At 55.1% G+C, this 17,161-nt stretch overlaps 4 protein-coding genes across 4 annotated transcripts; all 4 read right to left on the bottom strand.

Annotated features, from left to right (window-relative positions):
* On the bottom strand, positions 1-375 carry EsH8_IV_000455 (uncharacterized protein; the record flags this gene model as incomplete). Its single annotated transcript, XM_083265345.1, has 1 exon — positions 1-375. The coding sequence occupies one exon, from the start codon at positions 373-375 to the stop codon at positions 1-3; it is 375 nt and encodes a 124-aa protein (XP_083124240.1).
* A 5,073-nt stretch (positions 376-5,448) lies between these two features.
* Positions 5,449-6,009, bottom strand: EsH8_IV_000454 (uncharacterized protein; the record flags this gene model as incomplete). Its single annotated transcript, XM_083265344.1, has 1 exon — positions 5,449-6,009. One exon carries the CDS (start codon positions 6,007-6,009, stop codon positions 5,449-5,451), a length of 561 nt encoding a protein of 186 aa, XP_083124239.1.
* Positions 6,010-9,330: 3,321 nt separating this feature from the next.
* EsH8_IV_000453 (CCDC90 family protein) lies at positions 9,331-10,857 on the bottom strand (the record flags this gene model as incomplete). The annotated part of the gene is made up of 3 exons (XM_083265343.1): positions 9,331-9,609; positions 9,727-9,957; positions 10,147-10,857. 3 exons carry the CDS (start codon positions 10,855-10,857, stop codon positions 9,331-9,333), a joined length of 1,221 nt encoding a protein of 406 aa, XP_083124238.1.
* A 1,184-nt stretch (positions 10,858-12,041) lies between these two features.
* EsH8_IV_000452 (armadillo-type protein) lies at positions 12,042-14,962 on the bottom strand (the record flags this gene model as incomplete). Its single annotated transcript, XM_083265342.1, has 4 exons — positions 12,042-12,938; positions 12,989-14,460; positions 14,531-14,687; positions 14,951-14,962. 4 exons carry the CDS (start codon positions 14,960-14,962, stop codon positions 12,042-12,044), a joined length of 2,538 nt encoding a protein of 845 aa, XP_083124237.1.
* Between the last annotated feature and the right edge of the window lie 2,199 nt (positions 14,963-17,161).

Here is a 17,161-nt window from a genome sequence, read left to right as displayed (position 1 = left end):
CTAATAGGCTTTGGTAACCCCGAAAGTGGATGGGTCGCCAGACACATGACCGGCTTCATAACTGTTCAGGTCCCCTTGTTGAATCGCCTTGCACATGCCACATCTCTTCATGTGGCGTTCGATGTTGTAGTTGTTTTTCTTGATCAGCTTCCCGCAGGGCATCTCCGCCATTTCAGGGGCGACGTGCTTGGACTTGACATGTCGTTCAAGGTTGCCCTTGTTCGAAAACGTCAGGTTCTCGCAGCCGGGCTCCGGGCATGTGAGAACGCCAGTCGAGGGGTTGGAGGACATCTTCGTCTTGCGGGTGCAGAAAATCGGGTTGAGAGAAAAGACGCTGCCGTGATCTTGAATAGACGCGCAAACTAAAATTTGCATGGCGATAAGTACGGAATCCAGGAGGTCGTTTGGAGGCGACCCGTCAGGCTAGCTGGCCCTTTTTATAATCGGGCTCTACTAGGCATCTGGGTGTGAGGCCTTGGAGGAGAAAGGACGGAGGAGAAGAAAGACGGGGGGAGACGGGCAAGCGCCGGTGAGCGAAACTCCTGAGAAATCATCGTGAAAAGCAACCCCCCTTGTAGTGTTGCCACTCTCAAGAGGTCATGCTGCATTGCTTTTCAAAAGGGGGGTGAGTCTTCAGACGTTGCGCCCACCCTGGTACCTCTATGCATCTCATTCACAAGCAGTTCCCAGAAATAGCCAAGTGCCCTCATAGGGAAAGGAATCGAAGGCATCTGTAAGAAATGACAAGATGCTGCTTGTTCTTGGCCGGCCGCTCTCTCCTCTCCTCTCCTCTCCTGTCTGCTCTCCTTCTTTTTGCGAAGCACCTCCCGGGCGTGCCCCGCCATAGTCACGGAGAAAGCATACGAGCGCCGGTCGAAAGATCCAGGTCAGCATCCGCAATCATTGAAAACCATGGAGCCGTGCTATCTAGTTTTCTTGGGCCTGTTGAGTTTCCTTTCCGCGGCCCTTAAGGGTCGGACTGGAGTGTGTGATGGGATGGGCATCTTTCAGACCCGAGATCCCCTAGCCCGGCGACCGATTGAAGATTCAATAGGAAAACGACGCTGCTTCTTCAAAACTGAGCCTGGGCTGGGTGTTAGTCTACGCGTCCAATGGGAAAGCCGCGGGGATCGCTGACCTGGAATCCTGTACGCGAGCAGCTTACAAGCTGCCGTCGAGCTGTGCGGCCCTTGTTCGCGCATTTCTGACAACCAAAACCGTGCGAGACGCGGGAAGGACCGATTGCGGAGTCTTTTCCTCCCATCCGCGTCCCCGTTCCTCTTTCGGCGCGTTGAATCAGAGTCAAGTGCGCTGTCACGCGCCAGTACCGGCAGGTTCTGCTCACGATATGCGGTTTCGTTGATCAGATGGAACCCATTACACTCTTGCCCCTCCATCCCTCGGTACATAGAAAGCAGCCAGGGGACTCGCGCCGCCTCATAAAAGCCATTGGCCACGGTTGGTTGGGACAGGGGCACCGTCAGCTAGTTCGGAATACGGCTAGCTCTACGCATTTTCCTAGTAGCTCTGCACGTATTCTTGCCAGCTCAGCAACCTGGCGAGTTGATGATAGGACCAGTCCGGGTTACATGGTGGCAGCACGCAGGTGTATGAAAGCCCCTGGGGCGACACTTCCAGAGGGTGGGGCGTGGAAGGGGAAGAACTAACGCACGAGGCCGTTGAGATGATACCTCTATGCATCTATTCTTCATGGTGAAATTGATTGTACACGTTCGCGAACGCTGTGCCAGATCTACCTGGACACACTGTTCGAGATGGGCCCTAGACAAGGCGTTGGAGCAAGGATATTCCCCGGTGTCAAATGATACCGTGGCCCGATGGCGGCTAGGATGACCCATTTACCACCGCGTTAGGAGTCAGTATTTGTACCAACATCAAACACCCTTGGGCAAGTGCTCTGTCATCGCCCGCATACGAAAGCAATGTATAGCGCACTTACGGCTCGTCCCATCCGCCCCGTCCCTCCCTACTCACCCCCCCTCCTTTTTCAATGGCGGGAATGGACCATGAAAGTGTGGCAAATGGAAAGAAAGGAAATTCCGGCCTCTGTACGATAGGTCCAGCTACCTGCGTTGGTCTTCTAACCCGACTGCATCGACTGGGGAGAGAAACGCGCTAGCTATGGGTAGGCCCGGGAATGGTCTGCCAGGTACTCCCCGTCACATATTCCGGAGGAAGAGTACCACCAGCCTTGCCAACTCAGTGCCTTTAGACATGGTGACCTGGCAGCGCACTCTTATTTCTTTTTCTGCTCCTGGTGCTGCCACATGTCACGTCTTGCTGGCTACTTTTGCTTCTTTTGGTTCGACTTACCCCATGACTCCTTGATGGAGACATACCTGGTCAGGTCAGAGAGGGCGACGACGCCTTGATTTGCGCAGGTTGGTAGGTAGACGTTGATGGAACAGGGCTCTGGATGCAAATCGTGGTTGCACAGGGAGGCTTGCTTCGCGAACGAACGATGGAAACCAAGATCACTTTGTGCCGTGCGAGATCGTGTGCTCATTTGCGGCCGGTCCACACGCTTCTTCTCGGCGCATCGTTGCCAATGCAACGATACCATCTTGCCCGTGCCTGACTTTCCAATGAACGGAGAGGAAAAGACCCCAGATATTGTGGATGGCGGGCTCTCTCTCCTCCATGCTGTATTCCCCATGCTCACACATGGCATTCTCCCTTGAGCGTGCCCCGTAACACAAGGGTATTGGGTTACGACTCGCAAGAGGATGATAAACCCTGGGGGTTTGATGCTTGGTCTTTGTTTCCATAACGTGAGCTTTGAGAGAGTGTGCGAGTACTTGGGCACCAAAAGTGCGGCTGCAAATCTGCAAGCCAGGCTGCGTCCGTTCACGTTGCCAACTTGCCCTGATTAAGCAGCGCGCGAGCAGCCGCTTGTCACGTCCCGTCCCGTCTTGCCGTACTTCGGGTGTCTGTCCAAGTATAAGCATGAGAAGAAGAAAAAAGACTCTCGAGTAAAATCGATGCAGATACTGTGGTTTCCAAGCGGTGCCCATCGCCTCCATCCCCTGGCTGCCCGGGCAGACGCTTGCCTTCTTGACCGGTGTCAATCAGGCTCTGCTCGATACATAATTTGCACCGCCGTCCGAATGTGCAGGGGTGTATCCTGGCAAACCCCCTCCTGCGCTGACCGAAGTGGCAAGGCAGTAGAGTAGTCGCCGAGTGCGTACGGAGTGTTCGTAGTCATGTCTTCCACCGAATTCGGGTGGTCGGGAGTCGGTGAGAGAGTTGCTGATGGACAGATCATCAGCTGGATTGATAAAACATATACGCCCACCCACTAAAAGAGGACCGGCTCGCAGAGCCAGCCATGCATCTCCACAAGGAACTTCTTCCTTCTCCTCCAGGTATGCCATGCAACAGGGTATGCTCAGACCAATTGGACGGCCCGTCCAGGGCGCGACCGAATAGCGACGGGAAATCAGACACCCCTCTCGCTGGCCCAAAACTGACCGTCTATGCTCCCACCTCCCACCACCACCTTCAGTCCGCATCCCCCCCTGTCGCCTTGCGCCCTGCCCTCGCGTTCTACCCGCGGCCATTGATATGAAAGTGCAACAATACTGCAGGCATTGACTGTTGCCCTGTAATGCGTCGTCGTCGCTGATCACCAACCGGCCGAGTCCAAGCCTGTATGACGCGATTCCCCAAGACGGAGGGAAGGAAACGTTCTCTCTCCTCTTCTTGACCCTAGTCACTCTGCAGGTTCCCTTTCACAACCATTTGGAAGCCCATACGGGAGGGGGGTCGAGGCAGGCCATTGGTTTCCGCGCCCCATTGAGGCTCTTAACGGTCGCCTGCCCTACCCAAACATGGCGCCTACCTCCCTCCCACCCACTGACTGTCTCACTCGCGTCGCCCGACTTGGTTGCCTTTCTTCCGTCGCCCTCTTTACAATCCTGAACACTGTGATTCCAGCCCTCGACCTCAACTGCGCTTGATGCTCGTCGACAATATGCCTCCCTCTCAGATTTACGCGATTCCGAGACAGCTCTCACCGAGGCTCTCGTCTTCACTTCAAACTTTAGGAAGAGAGGCTCTGTCTCTTGAAGCAATCGCAAGTTGTCCTTATTCCAAGCCCTTCGATCCGTTTGATCACTTTTACCCGACGAATATTGCTCCGAAGATGGCCTTGCAACCTTTACGTCGCCAATTGAAGATATCCATATCCTGATGAAGGCTATATGTTAGCCTGATTCTGTTGAGACGAGAACTTCTCTCCCTTGTTTCCTCCAGTGGTCTACAACACGCTGACAATATGGATCAGACCGACAGTTCTTGACGAACCGAGTCCTCAAACTCGAAGCGAATTCAATCGACGAGGACCACCGTTGTTTGTTTGCACTCGCCAGCTTTCAACTTGTCTTGTCGGCGACTCATCCTTTCGCAAATACCAGCCTGTACTAATCGAATGGCTAGAGGCCTTGCGGCATGTCTGGACAGCCCATGTCGCTCGGGCGATATTACGTCGTTCACCCTCCCAGATTGCGTCAGGCGCTTCTGGCCGCGCGGCTGTTTGGCGTCTGCCAGCCCTCGACATACCGGTACCCGATCGGCGACGGATCTCGATAGCGGCAATCCCCATGCAAGATGGGAGGAATGAGCGATTTAAGGTTAACTGGGCTCGGCCCTTGGGATGGCGCCGAATCTTACTCGTCCCTGCATCAATGAGACGACGTGGGCAGACTCTGTGACCTCAATCACCTTCCGTTACAGGCCCATGGAGGGGTTGGTGAGATGCTCCGCACCAAGAGCCCCGGCTCTGTTCTACTCGGGGTCGCCTGATTGGAGCGTGACTGGCGCACAGTACGGAGAATTTGTGCCATCAATCCATTCAAAGAGTTGGGCCAATGCTACAACGGGTGCTTTGCATTACGTCCAATCCGCCATCACACGTATGCCATCACATGTATGGCTGAGACCTTCTTGTGGGCTGCAGTTTGTCCAGGATCTCTTAGTAGATGCATGTACGCAATCGCAAAAGAAACGTTGGGCATGGAATACCCACAAGGATCAGGAGCCCTCGGTTTCGTCAAAGGTGTCAGGGTCAAATCTGGGAACGAGACCAAGCTAACAAGTACCAAAGGCGTTTCCATAAGTAAAACGTTGTGGAGAGGGGGGAGATCGACGTACCGAAAAATAGTCAGAGATCGAAAAGACGAGAAGCGCGCGGGGAGGCGCAGTTAGGATACGAGACAGAAAATATGACAGAATTTGGTGCGGCGATTGAAAGGGTAGCAGAAGGTAGCGTGTAAATTGTAGCGGTCCAAATGCTTTTTGCGCCCTATCGTCTCTCTACCATGCACTATGCCCCCAAATCCCACGCTCATGTTCATCAACAGTGCTATTGATGCTATTGCTGTGATCCAGTTAGACAAAATAGCGCACGATTCGGTGTGTGTATAAAGCTCACTGGGAATCTTGTTGGGTCCAAATGGCCTCGTCAAAGAACGGTATCGATGGGGAGTATCCGAAATTTTCGTTCGAGGCGCCTATGCCCCCGCTCGCGATCCCCTGACAGCCGAGGTCGCTCAACTCGGTACCGTTGGAGTCGAAACTACCAGGTTCGGCGTAGACAACGACGAAGTCTTGCAGCGACACAGTCGCCTGGTGCTCGAAACCAGCATCAGAAAGGTTGGTATTCCCATGGCTATCGTGCGAGAAATGGATGGTGGGAATGGTGGGCTCTCTCATGTTCTCAGTGCCTGGGGTTTCGGACATGCCCAGACTCGTTTCCCCGTACTTGTATCGGCGGCTGTCGTCGCAGAAGTCAAGGCCTTCGACGTTGAGAGGTATACCACTGCTGAGATAATATCTCTGTTGAGTCTTCTGGCAATCCTTCAGGAAAGCGTGGACAAGATCGTTGGCCCTTTTCTCGAGGGAGTCCGAATCAGGAACGGTTTCCAGCCGCCGTCGAATCTCGCATTGGCATCGAAGGCACGTGTCTATGTGGCGTTTATTGTTCGACATGTGCAATTTTAGTTCCTTTCCACAGAACATGGCAACATGTGGGGAGTGTTTCTGCGCGATGTGCCGATCGCGGTTGGCCCTCGTGGGGAAGGGTTTCGACATGCAGCCAGGTCTCCCACAGGGGAAAGCTGATTGAGACGGTGCGGTATGAGGCATTGGGAACCAAGATTGGGGACTTATCCGAGGGAAAAGATCGTTTCTCTCATCACTTGGATGAAGCAAGACAAGATGACTACGAGTCCACAAGGGTCACTCCTTGGTGAGGGCGTCGATGATTTGTGCGTGGCCATATTTGTAGGAAACAAAATAGAGAAAGATGATTCGAGAGAAAAAAGAAATGTGAGGAGGAGGAGAAGAAGGAGGAGGAGGCATAGCGGGACCGGGGTCGTCAAAAGATGACGAGTAACAAATGTTACAGGTGAGAGAGGCTCTTTGGCCCTTCCGACTTCAAAACTCTCGGATGCTGATGCAAGGCAACCCCGAACGCATCTTACCCTATAATCTCGCCCTAGGTTTTTGCAACTTCTAGTCTAGTATTTTCTGTTGGCTGCGGCAGCAACCTTTGACATTGCCCGGAATCATACCTTGCAGGCCATGACGCGCCAAAAGACTCATTGCCGACCATCTTATCCGAAGCTACAAGATAACTCCAACGAATAATAACATAGCTGGAGACATCTGAGGTACTAACGTAAGACATGTCCAGGCTTCTCATCGCATTTGGGCTCATTCTCTCGTAGCCCCCCTCATTCGGTAGATGGACCCTGGAAAGCTTCATGATACATCCACGTTGGAGGCAATATATTTTGTATTGAAAGATGCGTCTTAGGATCACTATATAGGCTGTAGAATATAGGAAACTTGCATTGAAGAACATAGCCTGCGAGTTAGAAGATTGTTTCCCGGTCCATGTTAGTTATGTAAGGGAATGAGGTAGAGAAACAGAAGGGTCGGTAGGGATATGGGAGGATGGACGGAAAGGGTTGTCCGCTCAAGGACGAGACTGACTATCGCAATATAGTATCATATGCACTAAAATTGTTGTAAAGCCAGACACGTGATCAGCAAGACATCTTGATGATGAGAATTCTGCTATCTACTGGCATTAAGATATCACTGTTGGATTGCCCAGCCAGAATACGGGCAGGCGGTCAGGCCGCGGGAAGCGGCAGCAGTCGGGCCCGGAGATTCTACCTCCGGGCCGCCAACGGCGATAACTTCACAACTGCTGTTTCCGCTGGCTGCCTCTCTTTTTCTTCCTTCTACATCTACAACAACCAATACAGTACCAGTTTTGCTCTTTTTCGTTACGTCTGATTTACCACCCGTACGGGTATCCTGTGATACCAACAATCACACTAAAATATCAGCCACTTTGGGGTCGCGTCAACTGGGGTCGGGAGTTGGCATGTTCATGGGTTGAAGATAGTGCCCAGATCGGGTTTGTGTTCCTTACCGCCGTTGTTTGCAACATCGATCTTGTCATGTGAGACTAAAGTACCGAATCAAATGTCAAATTGTGCCATTGAGATATGCGTATTTTCTCTGTCGTTGATCTAAAGACCGTTCCTTGCTCGTTTAAATTCATCAATAGTTCCGTTATCCCAATGACTCCCAGCACCATTTACTCATTCTTTTAGATCCCACTTGGATTGTTATCTCTGACTTGTTAGCAAAGAACTCCTAATCTTAAAGGCAGGTTACACTCACTTCTGACCATACTGTAAATAGAACCAGTAATCGTTTAAGATGTCGTCATTAACGATTGCTTGATTATACTCGTCTATAACGTCTGGGTTCTCAGTGATGTTTTGGAAACCTAAGTCCAACTGCAGAGTGCACCCAGAATGGTTCAATGGTCGATGCTGTAGGTCCTCCCAGGGAGTGTGATCGTGCTCCATGTTGACGTTCTCAACATAGCTGGGGAAGATTCCGTGGCCTCCAGGGTATTGGTTTTGATACTCTTCGCGAAGACCAAAACCGTTCTGTTGAGCCCTGAGCCTCTTGCAATCACCGCATCTTCTCTCATGGCGTTTTTTGTTAGAAAGATGATTTGGAACCTCTTTCCCACATATCACTGTAACCTGTGGGCCATGCTTGTGCTTGGTGTGTCTGGTGAGGTTGGACTTGAGAGGGAATGGTTTCGACTTGCATCCAGGCTCGTTGCACTTGAAGGTAGTGGTGGAAACATTGGCCCCGGCCATGGCGTGTAAGTGGTGCGAAAGTAGCCCTGGTGGGTGGTGTATCTGCGAGAGGTAAAGGTTTTGTCCACCAAGACCCGGCCGTCATTGACCAAGGAAAGCATTCCTAAAGCCATCTCAGAAAAGCCGATCATGTCTATATATCTGCTAATTATCTTGTGAGGATCGAAGAGATGTGCTATATAGGTAGCCAGAATCATGTCGATATATAGGCCCCATAAATAATATTCTTATTGGTCAGAAGCGTTCTGCGCGTTCCGCGCCACACTTTCCTCAACTCCCTGCGTCCGCGCGTGCTATGCCGTGGGCAGGCGTGAACGACAACAGGGTGTCAGCTAGCAGCAGGGTGTCAGCTAGCAGGTGTGTGGCTATCAACGGAATTGAGTATATTCGTAGTACTGAGGGGGTAAAAGGAGCAAATGTGGCCACTGTCTCGGTCAGCTAAAGATGCATTTATCTAAGCGAGGCCATATTGACTTAATGCAAATAGGCAAGATATTAGGCCTACCCCTGCAAGGGTCAACTGGTGTGCTGTTTACAGCAATGCATGTGGATCTATCTCCGACAGCTTCGACAAATACAGCCGCTTCAACCAATAGAGAATCTGTGGTGTCGTCGTACACAAGCCCTTGTCTGAGGATCGCTGGTTGGGCTATGCCCTTGCTTTAGACCGCAAATCTGATTGGGCACTGGCACGAGGGAAAATCCTCAGATGACGATTTCTCTCTTTTTCTGCTTCACTGTGAGAGGCTCTTGGTCGAAAACGAGAGATTAAACATCTATACTAGAATTGTTAGCGATGAGTACTTTGGGCAACGGGCGGCCCAGGAGGTTCGATTATGCAAACAACCGGCCCTCACCAAATACAAAAAAAGCAGAGAAAAATCACGAATAGTACAAATGGCATGCGTTCTATATACCGGTTCCCAGGTCCTGTACGTCTATGGGTATCATACCAGCCACATATGACAAACCTTTTCTATCCCTCACCCAGTTTTCTCTACCGTGTGGTCTGTTCCGGCCCGGTCCGGCCCGGCCCCGTATAATTTTCTGGAACACCCGTGCTCCGTCCCACCGTCCCATCCTCTCCACCCCGGGTCCCCACCCGCAGTGACAGCGCTCAGTTCGCGGCCAGGATCTCGGCGGCGTCGGGCGCGGAGCTGTGGTCGCGCTTCCCGTCGGCCATCTTGAGCATCTCGGCCTGCTTCTGGATCCGGTCCGCCTCGGCCTGCTTCGAGTGGCTCACGTACGTGCCGTACCGCAGCGTGCCCAGCGTCAGCACCGCCATGAACAGGATGCCGATGACGGAGCGGCGTATCAGCACCCAGCGCAGGCCCTCGATCTCCGACTTTGCGTCGCTGCTGAGGTGCAGGCTGATCTTGTAGTTGATCTGCTGGATCTGTGCGGCGGAGTAGTTTTGTCAGAACAAACCGTTTCAAAAATATTTTAGGGAGAGGGGAGACACCACTTAGGTGTCCCACCCTATGCACTCTCAATAGGGGACGACCCGACTTACCACGCTGTCACCGGCCTTCTGCTCCTCCCTCACCGCCATCTTGCGGTCGTTGAACATGCCCCGCACGTTGTCGTTGAGCGTCAGCAGCTCCTGGCTGAGGCTCTGCGTCAGGATGTCGACCTCGTGCTGCAGCAGCGTCCTCTGCTGCCGCATCTCCTCGTCCGCCAGCTTCTGGTTGTTCTTGACCTCGGTGCCCAGCTCCGAGCAGGCGGCCCTGAAGAGGTACGTCTCCTGCACCTCGTCTCATCCATTAGCCTATTTTCGTTTCTGCCCGTTTCCGGGTTTGTAGACGCTGCTGAAAATTTTTTTACCCCTTTCTCAAGGGAAACATCCCCCTCCCTCCCCAAATGAAGGTGGGTTCACGGGGAACACCAAAAGATAGGGGGAGGAGGAGGAGTAAGAGGAAAGAAATAAACCCACATTCTCGACGTCGCTCTTGCTCACGAGGCTCTCCTGCGCCACGTCCAGGTTCTGCGCCAGGATGGCCCGGATCGCCTTCATGAGCGTGATGGCCTGCTCCTTGGAGTAGCCGCCGCCCTCGAGCTGCTTGACGAGCGAGTAGCTGTCAAAGTGGTGCACGTACGGCGTCGGCGACATGTGCGGGTGCTGCTTGGCCACCTCCTCGGGCGCGCCCATGTGCAGGATCGCCTCGAGCGGGCCCTCCTTCTTCGCCTGGTCCCGCGCCTCCTGCTTCGCCGCCTTGCCGTCGTCCGTCTCGCCCGCCTGGTCCTGCTGCTCCTCGCCTGGTGTTGTATTTTTCGTCGTCGTCGCCGCCGCCGTCGCCTTCGGGTTCGTAGCTTGCGGGTTCACCCCGTCGTCGTTCTTCCCCTTTGACGCCCCCACCGCAGCCTCGCCGGCGCTCGCCTCAGCCGCCTCGGGCGCCGGCGCCCGCTCCCTGGCCGTCGTCCCGTCGTCCCTCGTCACCGGCTCGACGCCCTTGCCGTGCCTGGGCGCGAACCCGGACCGCTGCGCCCCCGGCGTGGGCGCGAACGCCGCGTACCCCCGTCTCCCGACGTCGGCGGCCGCCCGTCGCCCGCGGCACGACCTCGAGGCGCCTGCGGCGCCGGTCTCGGCGAGGCGCGCCGCCCGGAACAGGTGCGGGTACAGGAACGTCAATCGTGCGGGCTGCATGGCGCTCGTTTCATTCGGCTCGTTTCGTGTTTGGGGGGAAAGGCAAAAATTTCGAGGTTTGGTTGTTGCGGATTCGGGAGGAAGATGTCGAAACGTGCGGCGCTCTCTCTCTGGCGGGTGCGCGCCGCTAATTTCCCACGATGCTAGTGACATGTGGGGGCACGGGGACCGGGTCCGAGGCTCAATTAACTTCAGGAACCGTTCGCTTAACGTCGGGGGGGCGTGATGTCATTCCTTCGTGGGAGGGACCACACCCCTTGGCAGCCAGATGGTTATTACCTAATCACGAATATCCCCGAAAATCGGCAACCTCACTTTACGGATGGACCCGACGACGGATTCCCCCCCCTACAATCCCCACCAAGCCCCTGTCTCTCTCCTCCAACTCCCCTTTATTGCCATGGCCGGAATCGTTCACTCGACTGGCTGCATGCTCTCCTATCCCTCGAATTCCACGTGCGGACCAGGGACATGACGAACCCCTCATCGGGTCTCTTTCGATTCACTTTCGGCATTCCACGTCTGGAACAGTCATCTCAAGTCAAGCATTCCATACTCTCACGTCTATTGACAGGTCTACCAACAATCAGACCAAGACTGGTATCGCATAGACACAATAAATCCAATAAAATACAAAGAAGGCAAAAATCAACCTCGCCATAATGACCTGCCCTGTTCCCGAATACCCCTAGTGAAACCGGAAACCCCTCCCATGATAAATCTTTCGGTCCCCCTATCACCGGTTCTCCGAATTTTTGTCTTAACCGTTTCCCGTGCGAACCACCCCCTCCGAATCGCTCTCGGACTCTTTATCCGAGAGGAAATAGACGGAATGAGAAGAACAGACCAGAGGACCAAAGACCAGAGCGACGAAAACCAACCGTGACCACACTCAATCTTTTTATAGGAACCCCCCCCCTAATATTTGTCCAAGCAATTTTTCTACCGTTATGACCATGCCAGTCATGTATGTGATTTGTGTGTTTTTTTGCATATCCAGAGCAGTAAATGTAAACAGAAATTAGGTGTAGATGTCCTGATTGTATGCAAAACGTAAGTCTGGCATATGAAAACCCACGGCAAGGATCGCCGAATCCGTGTCGTGTCATGATGCATGTTCGTAGTACCTCGAATCAACCGTAGACGCCGTCATCTCAAAGTAAGGTCGTGTACAGTTATCGTGCTTAGGCGTCCTCAACCTGCAGTTTGAGGCTGACACCCCCGGGAGCGCCCGACTTGTTGTCGTCGTCTGCGACTTCGCCGACGGCGCTGGCATTTGTGCTGGGGGGGCTGCTGCTCTGGGGGGTGTTCGGCTCCATCGTCAGGACCGGCGTTGGCGCTGCCGAGCTGGTATCGGCCTGAGATCCCCCGGACTTGGAGGGGGGCGTCTGCGTCGCGTAGATGAGCCGGTCGATGGCGGCGAGCTGACGGCTGGTGCTCGTCTTTCGGAGGGTGTTGAACTGGGGCCTCATCTCTTCGACAAAGGCATCCCGCTCGCCGCCCTCGAGCTGGTTCAGTAGCTTCTGGATGACGTAGTTGCCGTACTGGTCCTTCATCATCAACTGGAGCGAGCTGGTGCCGTCGCTGCCCTGAGAGATGATCTGCTCCCGGATTCCCTTGCGCTCTTCCGCGCTGCCGTACTGAATGCACTTCTCCACGACGTTGGACGCGAACTTGTGCTTGGACAGTGTGACGAGCTGCGCGATGACGAGCTGGATGATCCTCGACCGGTCCTCGGGTTGGCCGTGCTCGATGATGTGCTGCACCACGTAGTTGCCGTACTGATCGGTGATGAGGACTTGGGTGGAGTTGTGGAGCTCGGCGAGGATGGTCTCCTTGTCCTGCTCCGTGCCGTACTCCAACATGCGCTGGATGACCCGGCAGGCGTACATGTGCGCTGCCAGCTGGCTGACCTGGCCGCGGAACGAGTCCATGATGAAGTCAATGTACTGGCGGGGGACGAGTTCGATGATCTTCTGCACAACGTGGTTGCCGTTCTGGTCCTTGACGACCTTGAGGATCTCGGGCTCCAGCTCCTTGACAAGCTCGGCCTGTTGCTCAACAAGCACGTGTTCCAGGGCCTAAAACGTTAGCGGGCGACGACCATTTCTGGCGGGGAAACGCAACCTACCTTTTGAACAACCCTGCAGGCGTACATCTGCATCGACAGGTCGACGACCTTGCCCTTCATCTGCGACGCCAGCACCTTCTTCTGGACCTGGTTGCCGTGCTCGAAAAACTTCTGGATCACGTAGTTGCCAAAGACATCCTTCATCAGCTGGATGGCGTTGGGTTCGATCTCGCGGAAGACCTGGTCCTTCTCATCGCTGTTCGCCGTCTCGAGCTTCTGCTGGATGAACCTCGATCCGTGCTGGTCGCCGCTGAACTCGACGACGTGGCTGTAGATGTCCTTCAGCTCGTACCGCTTGTTCGACTTGGAGCTCGATCTGAACTCCTCCAGGAGCATGCTCCGGACGCCCTTGCCCGGGTCCTGGTCCTTGCCGGGCCGGATTGGCATCACTCCGGGAATGGAGTACGGCGCCATGTGCATGCCGTAGCCGGGCAGAGGGATCGAGGGCCTTCCGTAGGGGTCGAACATCTGAGGGGGGTACTGGCCGGCGAAGTTGGGGCTGTAGTAGGGCCCCGGATAGAAGGCGGGGGCTTGCGCTTGGATGAAAGGCGGCACGGGGGTCCGGCGGTCGCCGTCCGCAGCCATTCTCAGGTCGCGGGACGATGACCGCTGGGTCCACGGGTCGGACGACTGAGGCGTGAACGTCTTTGGGCTGGCGACGACCCGGTACTGACCAGCGGCGGCGGGGATGCGATCGGTGGAACCGCGCTTGTGCGGGAGGTACTGGGCCATGGCATCGGCGTAGACATCGCCGGGGATGGCGATGCCGCCGTTGACATCTCCTCTCCAGGGCTGAGACACGGGGTTGAACTGGAAGTTCTGTGCACCCGCAAGGGTCTGGGCGAGGCCGGACCCCTCGTCCAAGGCGAGGGAGTTTTTGAACTGGGAGGCCAGGTCTGACTCGTCCATCTGCCTGCCGTTCGCCATGAAGGCCCTGTTGTTGGTGGTCTGCGTGGGGAAGGAGGAAGAGTGGCCGGGGATGGCCGGGCGGGACGAGGCAATTGAATTGCTCGGAGTGTGGCCATATCCAAAGCTGTCTCGGAAGGCAGGGGGCGAGTGGTGCGAATCATCCGACTGGCGTGAGGGAGGAATGCTGCTGTCTCTCGAGGGAGCGCCAACCACACCAAGGCTCAGGTACGCGGTGTCTTTGGAGCCGCGCTTCTCGTGCCTAGCATAGGTCCCGTCGTACGGGCTGTTGTAGCTGGGGCCGAAGCTGGTGTTCTCCTTGTCGTCTTCCAGGTATGATTTGGGCCGGCCGTTCATGAGGCTTCGGCCCTGCCCGACGGCCGACGTCTCAAAGAAGGATGTGGTGCTGTGCAGGCTGTCGCGGGTGCGGTTCGGCGAGGTGCTGCCGGAGGCTGATCGAGCCTGGGTGTCCTGGTTCCAGGGGTTCTGAGTCCAAGTGTCTGCCTCCGAGTTCGCGGCGAGGGCGCCGGAGCCCGACGGCTGGCTGGCGAAGGCATCCTCGGTGCCTGGGAGTTTGAATGTCAGCCTTCCATCCCACTTCCATCGATCCGGGGGGCGGAACCCTCGCAGACGTACCTCTGGTGTCTCTCTTCCCTGTGCCCGCATAGGTCGTGTTCCAAATGTTTTGTGAGTAGAGGTTGGAGCCGCCGAAGCCCGGGGCGACACCTGGGGCTGGCTTTTCGTCTCGGCCATTTGCCATTGCAAAGCTTCCGTACCGCCCTGCTGGCCGGGCCTGGAGAACGTGGCAGGTTAGCGATGTGGTAGCCATGAGTGAACGGTGACGAGATGGAAGGAAAGAAGGCGCGAAGCAAGCTTTTTTGAGCTGTTTGCCAGGTCTAGGCGAAGTTCCGAGCGCCGAACTGGCGACTCGAGCCATGGGCCATGATGGCGCTAGTGAGGCACCGTCTTGACACCCACGGTCGCGCGCTCGCATCTTCGCAACCCGGCGCTCATCCCCCCACCGGACCTCACGTGGAGTAAACGGGAGTGACTTACGGTGGTGGTCATGTTCGTGGGCGGCCTCTGTGCAGGAGAGCCGGTCGCAGAGATGCGGTCGAGTGTCGGAAGAAGCGGGGAGGAGCGAGAGTTTTCGGGGGTTGAGTGCAAGGCAATCGCGATTGCGGTGGTGGGTGCGGATGCAGGCTGTCTGTCTGTCCGTCTGTCTTATCACACACACAGAGAGTGCGATGGGTCGATGGTAGCGAAGCGAAGCGGCAGTCAGAGAGGTTGGGTGGTTGCCGTCTATGATGGGTTCTCGTGTGGTTGCACGTTCAAACCGGGGGGGTGCTTGCTGTTTTGAGTTGTCCGTTCGTGAATTATATACGACGTAGATGTAAACTTTTTTTTTCGTTCCGCGACGGTGACTTTCTCCAGGAATTCTCTATGGCGCGGGCTAATAACGAAGGGAGAACGGCGGGCGTCAGCAAAACCAGGCAGACTGGGGGCGGGCGGGAATTCTAGCGCGGAGCAGGGTTGGGTGTTGGGGTCGAGAGGGAGGAGGCGACGAAATAAATGAGGGATGAGGGTGGAGGACGATTATGTAGAAAGAAACAAGTGAGTGGGTTTCGGGGGGGCTAAGGCATGTGGGAGCAATAACGGGAGGAGAGGGATAGGAATGAGGACGTAGATGAGGATGAACAACGATGGAGAAACGCAAGAGAGGTATGTATGTACACAGTTCGAGTGTTGCGGTAAGGCTGATTAGGTTGATTGATGATGGAGCGCCCGCTGACAGCTGGGGCAAAAGACAGGACGGGAGCGGGCAGCTAATAACTTTGTAGGAGATTTTTTTTATTTTTTGCACGATCCGACGTCGAGGAGGACGCCCTTGGGAGGTTTGGAGGGCATGCCGCTGCAGCTGGGGGGCATCCACTCGCAGCTGGGACGGGGCCGAGGTGGAGGGAGGAGGGGGGTTTGAAGGGGAGAGCTGACATGGAGCTTCTTGTCTTGGATGTGTCCAGTGCTCTCCAGGATGGGACCAGGGGTGGTGTGCAATGGGACTGGATATGGGTGCTGTGGTGCTGCTTGTTTTTTGGGGGGGCGCGCGACGGGGGCCGTTAACCTGAATGATGGAGCCAAGCGGGACACTGGACGGGAAGGGGGACTGATGCGAGGGATGGGGGGGAGAGAGAAGGCACTCGCTGCTGCACGGTATCGTGGTACCCTGTTCTGGGCGTGCAGGCCACCAGGACTGTGACAGTGGAGAAGGGCAGGAAGAGGGAGGTGAGGGACAGGAGAGATGGGAAGATCGGAATAAGCAGACAAGGGGTGGCAGTTTGTCCCGTCATTGGACGATGCAAAATAAAAAAGACCTGCACCTGGACTTACCAAATTGTATCCCTCTTTTTTTTGTTTGTATTCTTTTTTGCTAGGAATTAATTCCCAGCTGTGTATATGATTGCCTTCTCTTGCCTCTTTCTTTTTCCTTTCCCCTCTTCTTTTCTGTGCGTGTATGTGTGTAGGTGGGTAGGTGTGTGTGTGTGTGTGTGTGTGTGTGCGTGGGAGAGAGAGAGAGCGAGAGAGCGAGAAAAGTTGCGTGTATGTGTCTTTGGTCTGTCTCTCGGGTTATGGCCAGCTAGTGACGAAAGATCGGCCGCTTTCCAGTGCGAAAAGGGCAAATGTGTCTTTGCTTTGTGTGCGGCGGGCGGGCGAGAGCGTTCGTCTCCCGAATGATGTGAAGTGCGGCTTGGCCAAAACCAAATGGACTAAAAAGCTAATGTTCGTTTGCAGCTCTGAATGGACAGTTTATGCGTGCGTTCGGGGAGCTGAGGTACCTTGGCGAGGTGAGGTACTCCACGGCTCAACTGGGCGCAAAAGGGTATCGACAGTGGGGGGGCGGGCGAGGTTCAAAGTCCAATCAAGCTCTGTGGAGATGGTCCGTAAACTGACTGACCGGAACAGTGATGACTCTTGGATGCAGCTGCGAGCTCAGTCAAAGCTAGAGGGGATTCGGTGGAGTGGTCGAGCGTGGTCCTTGAAAACGGTCCAAGGTATTAAATGCGTCGATGGAGCATGTACAAAGTCCCCGGGGTTCGAAACGTCCAAAAGTGTCGGGACGAAAGGTGTATGCGGTCTGTCGCGTGTGTGTGTGCGTCTTGTCTTGTCTTGTCCGTCTGTCGTAGGTACCTCGGCCAGTGTGTGTGAGTGTGTGCGTTGTGTGTGTAATTACTAGTGTATGGACGTGGTGCTCTCAAATATCGACCGGTC

This window comes from Colletotrichum jinshuiense, chromosome 4 (genome assembly GCF_051148585.1).
Source record: "Colletotrichum jinshuiense chromosome 4, complete sequence".
Classification (NCBI taxonomy): domain Eukaryota; kingdom Fungi; phylum Ascomycota; class Sordariomycetes; order Glomerellales; family Glomerellaceae; genus Colletotrichum; species Colletotrichum jinshuiense.
This window is presented reverse-complemented; position numbering and strand designations above follow the sequence as displayed.